This window comes from Mustela nivalis (assembly GCF_964662115.1).
Source record: "Mustela nivalis genome assembly, chromosome: 3".
Lineage (NCBI taxonomy): Eukaryota > Metazoa > Chordata > Mammalia > Carnivora > Mustelidae > Mustela > Mustela nivalis.
The window spans coordinates 179,776,047-179,782,046 of NC_139022.1; the positions used below are offsets into that span (position 1 = coordinate 179,776,047).

The 6,000-nt window shown below is 64.2% G+C and overlaps 1 protein-coding gene across 8 annotated transcripts in view; it reads left to right on the top strand.

The window, feature by feature from the left end:
* The window catches only part of SLC12A7 (solute carrier family 12 member 7), a 68,858-nt gene extending 63,608 nt beyond the window's left edge, over positions 1 to 5,250 (top strand). For all 8 annotated transcript variants that reach the window (XM_082724253.1, XM_082724257.1, XM_082724254.1 and 5 more), the window contains 2 exons: positions 2,453 to 2,586; positions 3,647 to 5,250. In XM_082724253.1, the coding sequence (XP_082580379.1) occupies positions 2,453 to 2,586; positions 3,647 to 3,738 (226 nt within the window). In that variant the 3' untranslated portion in view covers positions 3,739 to 5,250. The remainder of the gene's footprint in view (positions 1 to 2,452; positions 2,587 to 3,646) is intronic.
* The last annotated feature ends 750 nt before the right edge of the window (positions 5,251 to 6,000 follow it).

Consider the following 6,000-nt stretch of genomic DNA (forward strand, 5'->3'; position numbering starts at 1 on the left):
GCGCTCCTCACGTCCGCTCCCGAAGTGACCAGTTCTCTGTGTTTTCTCTCCTGCCTAGAGAATGGGGAAGCCTGTAAGTGTCTCGCTTACGTAGGCTGCTTCTCGGACCTGCTCCCTCGCATGCTCAGCCCCCGTGGCTCTTGTGAAGCATGTGTGCACGTGTGTGCAGCCGTGTGCGTGTGTGCATGTGTGCATGTGCCTGGGGCGGAGTTGGGCCGTCGCTGGCTCCCGTCTGTCCCGACGGCTCAGGGCACAGCCGGGCTCCATGCTGCCAGGAGGGCACGGACAGTGCCGTGGGGAGGGCGGGTCCTGAGCCGGCGCTGGAGCAGAGAGTGGGTGTGCTCGGCGGCTCCGTCCGCATCTGGGGTGCTGAGTGTCCCCAGAGCTGGAGCATGTGGGTAGTCTCTCCGCTTTGGGGGGGCAGAACCTCCTGCTTGCAGCCCTGGGTCCTCTTCACCCAGGAAGCTGCTGGCTGGGGCATGAGGAGGGGCATGGGCGGACCGCGTGCACGCTGCGACGGCGGGGCCAGCTGGGCGGGCCCGCGGGGGAGCTGCCTGAGGCTGCCGTGCCCCTGCCCCCAGCACCTGCAGTCGTGTCCCCTGCGGAGGGGCGGTGGGTGGCTGCCCTTCCTTCTGTAGCCCTTGGAGCCCCCGTGGAGCACGCACCCCGCAGATGGGCGCACGTGGGCGTGGAGCGCGTGAAGCCGTGCGTGTGGCGGGATCTGGAGGGTGGGCGGGCGCCCGGTTCCCCGTCTGCTCTGGTCGCCTGCAAGCCAGGCGCACTCCCTGCGTGAACCCTCAAGGGAACAAAAGCACAGGGTTTCTTCCCTAGAGCACCGTGTGAGCGGTGGGCCTGCTGACGCTGTCGCCGGGGTCCATGGGGGCTCCTGGTTGAGGGCTCGGCTGGTGGAAGCTTCAGGAGGAGCAGAGGTTGGCCTGTAAGGTGGCACGGGACTGATGGGCGGGGTGGTTGGCCGTGCTCTGGGGCCTCTGTGAACACAGCTGCTCATCCGCCGCGGCCCCCGCCGGCCCCCAGGCGGCCCAGCACCCCCAGAGTCCACTTGGAGGCTGTTTTGAAAGTGCTGCGATGTCATATTCAGTGCGAGGGGGACCAGTCCCCTTACTTGGTGGTTTCTCGGCCGGCTGCCGGGAGCGGAAGCAGGTTCCTGCTGGCTTCTGGAAGCACGAGGGCCATGCTGGCCATCTCTGCGCCCTTGTGACCTCAACAGGGCACGTCATCCTGGAGTCAAGGGCCCTTTGAGCCATACCCAAACCCCTGATTTTAAGATTATATGTGTTCTCAGACTTTTGGCCGTAAGGGACCCTTCCGTATCACAGATGCTCATTTCTGGAGAGGCTCTTGTCCCCAAACACTGGTAATTGTGGTCTATCCAGGCAGCTAACTCGTGCTTCTTGTAACAGAAGGTCCCTGATTGTGCCGTGGACAGGTGCCCAGTCTGTAATTTTATCAGGAGAAACTGGACAGAGGGGGTCCGGCTTCCTGTTTTCCTCCTGGGAATTGGTGGTTGTGACGGGTGTGTATGGCCGAGCCGGTGACCGGGTGTGGCCTCCCCGACGAACACTGTGCAGTGGCCTCTGCCCGCCCGTCCGGAGTCGGGCGCAGTGAGCTGCTCTCGGCAGGGCTGCAGCCAGGCCCGTGGATCCTGTCGTGCGGCTCCCCCGGGAACTGGCAGAATTCCCAGGGTTCTCCAGCTCAGGGGGCAGTCGGCCCCCATGGCAGCGTCTCCTGAGTGCTTCCTAGGACACGCTCAGCACCACGGGGAGCCGTAGCCGTGTGGTGCACGTGGGATAGACCAGGATGAGGCCCCCTGGGTGCCTGAGCGCCAGGGAGTGCGGGCAGCCGTCAGGAGTCTGCCCGGCACGCTTGGAGGACCGTTGGTGCACAGCGGGCTCTTGGCCTGCGTGGCCAGGTGCGCAGAACCACGCAGTTGGCGAGGTCAAGGGGCAGGAAGCATGTGACAAGGGGTTAGAAGGCTTGTCCATCCCTCCCCTGCCGAGGGCAGCAGCGTCCAGGTGGCCAAGACCCGGTGTGGACCCTCGTGGCTTCATTTCTGACGGGACCCCTGGCCTGGGGGCCGGGTGCCTGGGCTGTTTCTGCGTGATGCATCGGGGGTCTCCTGGGACTCCCGCCCCTGTTGGGACCAGTGAGAAGCCCCTGTGTGCTCTGTTGGGGAGCTTAGCTCAAGGCCACATGCGCGGCAGGGCTGGGCCTGGCCTTCTGGCTGGGGTGCACAAGTGACAGCCCTTCATGCCCAGCAACACGCAGCTTGGGGTTTGGGTGATGCACCCCCCAAGAACATTGAGAGACCAGAGCCCTCTTGTGGGCAGGGGAGGCTACTCCCCCGTGGGTCTTTGTGGGGAGCTGACCCCACTTGACTCCTGCTGTGTTTCCCCGGGGCTGGGCTGGAGCCCTGGGTGACCCTCTCCTGCAGGAACCAGTCCAATGTCCGGAGAATGCACACGGCCGTGAAGCTCAACGGGGTCGTCCTCAGCAGGTCCCGGGGTGCACAGCTGGTCCTGCTCAACATGCCGGGGCCTCCCCGGAACCGTCAGGGGGACGAGAACTGTATCCTTTGTGCTTCAGCCCGCTCCCTGGGGATGGGTGGGGTGTGTGGGGCGCAGCTTCTCTTGCTTGAGGGTTCTTGGGTGGGGGCAGGGGCAGGGGGCCCAGAGCTTCCACGCATGGGCTGGACCTGCGACCTTGGAGTCATGGGGAGCAGACTGGCCCCCCATCCCTGGTCTGGGTGCCAGAAAGCAGCATCTGGGGGCCCTAGGTGAATGGTTCTTGATTGGTTTCGAGTGTCTGTTAACTGTGGGGTGTCCTGGGCCACTCAGACCCTCAGTGGAGACCCTGGGACACGCAGGGCCTCAGACCATGTGTGAGCAGAACGCAGACACAGAACCCTGGCCAGAAATGCCCACCGTGGGGCCCATCACCACATCCCTGACCCCGGACCCGACCCGCCACGGCACAGTGAGGACCTCTGGGCCTGGGACGGGTTCAGTGCTGGCTTCAAGCTCTGTCTGGCCGGCTCCCATGCTGGACGTCGTCCTTGAGATGTGGGGCCCCAGGTCCCATTTGTCCTAGACAAGCCCCAGTACCCGTGGTTCCGCAGCTCACAGCCTCTCTCTGGTGGGGTCCCTCCTGGTTGGGTGGAGGCTGCCAGGCCTGACCTTGGAGGTCACAGGTTGGCTCTACCCGGAGCTGGGCTCACGCCCTTAACTGTGTGTCCTCCGGGGTAACGCCCCTGCCCTCCCCTCGGACACCGGGAGGTGGGGGAGGGGCCCAGCAGGTGGCTCCTGGGCTTCGAGCCTTGATGTGACCACAAGCTGGAGGACTCTGCGCCTGGTTGGTGACCAGACTGGGACTGCCAGGCTGGTTGAGTTCTTGGCAGACTCTTCTGTCTGCTCCCGGAGCCCTAGGGTGCGAGCGGCCTCCCACTCCCAGTTGGGCGGGCGGGGGAGCCGCTGACCCTGAGCATCTGTGGGGCGCCTGGCTGTGGCCCATGGTGGGTTGGGGTTGGCGTCGCAGGCTGCGTGGTGGGGCCCTGTTCCCATGTGCTGATCTCTCTGCCGGGGAGTGCCATAGGCACAGCCAGCTGTGTCCTTAACTCGGGTCACCCCAGATATGGAGTTCCTCGAGGTCCTGACCGAGGGGCTTGACAGAGTCCTTCTGGTCCGGGGCAGTGGCCGGGAGGTGGTCACCATCTACTCCTGACCCTCAGCCCACCCCGCAGCACACTGGGCAGGCTGGGGATCGTGCCACATGTGGCTTCCTACAGAAGTTTCCAGATTAGCCCCACAGCTCTGCTCCCTAGGCCGAGAGCCAGCGCGCAGCTGCAGAGATTTCCTCGTGTGGAGGGGAGGCGTGGATGCCCTCAGCATGCCGTGTGTCCCCGAGGGAGGCTCACGATGACGCGGAACAGGACCAGTAACACTGGCCACACGCTCAGACTGTGCGTTCCAAAAGTGGTTTCTGTGGCCAGACCTACCTGGTTGCTATGGTTACGGTTAAGTTCTGCCCCACCCAGGACGTTCACCAGAAATCCCGCTCAGACTTAGGGTCGTCTTGGGTCACGGGTCTGTTCAGGAAGGTGGCGGAGGGCCTCAGTCCCTCGGTCAGCCTCCTCAGTGCCTGTCCCTGTGAGTGCCCGTCTGTTCCTGTAAGTTACGGCCGAGGAGAGCCGTCCGTTCGGGCTCAGCTGGGTGGCCTTGGTCAGCATGCCTGCCTGTTGCAGGAGCGTCTACAGGAGGACGCGGGCGGTCATCACGCATGGGCTGTTCTGGGAGTTCCGGGTACAGGAAGCTGCCTGAGGGACAGAGGCCCAGGCTGGGTTTGCAGCTGGGATGTGTGAGCCACGTCCTGCACAGGCGACCGTGCCCGGTTCTGCACAGTCACCCCACGGCTCCCCGACCGGCATACACACACCTGTCACCCTCCATCACCACGTACCAGGCTCCAGGGAGGGGCTGCGGGGCTGCGTGAGGTCCTGGGGGTCTTGAACCGGAGCCCGTGTGCCTGTCTTCTCATGCCTGTCCCCTCTGGCCAGCACACAGGATGTGACAGCCATGTGCAGGGCACTAGGGGCTGTTGGGATGGTCCGAGGCTGTCGACAGTCGTGGTCATTGTGCCCGGGCCTCACTGCGCAGTGTACTTACTCATGAAAGCACCTCGGGGTTCTCCAGTGATAATTCGGGATGTCTGTAAGGAGACTGGTTCTGTGAACAAGCCCGTGGCTGCGTCCTGGGCTCTTCCTGGCTTCCTTGGACCCCCAGGGAAGTCGGCCAGGTCCCTAGATTTCAGGTTGGGTGGAGGCTAAGTGTGTGTGTCCAGATGCTTCTGAGGCGCCGTTGTGTGGCACGGAGGGTCCTCGTTGCGTCAGAGTGACCATGGCCAGAACGTGTGCCAAACCAACACACTGGGCTCGGGGAGTCCATACTCGCCCGCCGTAGGTCTGCACCGGGGTCAGTGGCGAAACCCATCTCTCTGGCCCTTGGTCCCGCTCTTGTCGGGGGAGGAGGCACGGCCCTGGGACCCCCGGGACCCCTACCCTGTACCCATGACCTAGACCTTGTGTGGCTGTGGGGGTGGGGGCTCGGCTGCATGCACCCCTGTCCACACTGAGCCTCGAGGAAGCCTGCGAGCCTCTGGTCAGGGCCCATGGGGTTCTGTAGCTGCCTTGGCTTTGTATGGTTTTGTTATTAGAAGAATAAATGTACAAAACCTGGACTGGTGGACGGGTCTCATGTAGATGGGCCGGCGGGGACAGCGCCTGGGTCCCTGGCCCCGTGGGTGTCCTGGTCTGACCACCGCTGTCTCAGGCGGTGTCACTGGTGCAAGAGGAGGGAAGAGCAAGGCTGGGACCGTGGGAAAGTCCGAGAACGTCGACGTTCAGCGAGAGAATGGGGTGCAGCCACGTGCCGAGGTCGTACCTCCCAGAAGGTGGGCTCGCGTGGCACTGGAGGGGACCCCTTGTTCCAGTGTCCAGGCCCAGGCATGGGTGCTGTCCGTGCTCTCCCGGAGCCCGCCCTCGTGGCTGGGGGCGTGTGCAGGCACCGCTGTTCCTGAACCCCAAGACTCTCTCGACTCCCACCTTCCCACTCCCTGCAGCCGGGAGACCTGGTGTCCCCACGTGTTCACAGCAGCCAAAACGGTGCAGACGCCGGCATCAGCCCTTGGTGAGGGGGAAACCATGGGGTCTGTGTGTCCCAGGGAATGAAGTTCTAGCCGCCTCAAGGGCGTGGGGTCATGCAGAACCAGCCCGTCGGGACACATGTCCTGTGCTAACGTTTACTTGTGATGCCCGCCCGAATGGACAGGGCCGGGAGCGTGCTGGTGACCACCCCTGGGAGGGGCATGTGGGCGCAGTGGGAACCCGTGACCGCGGGCACGGGGCTGCATAGGGGGTGACGTAGGTGTGCCATGGGGAGGGGGTGAAATCTGCATGTTCCGAACAACTAAGATGCCGGGCACCCCGGG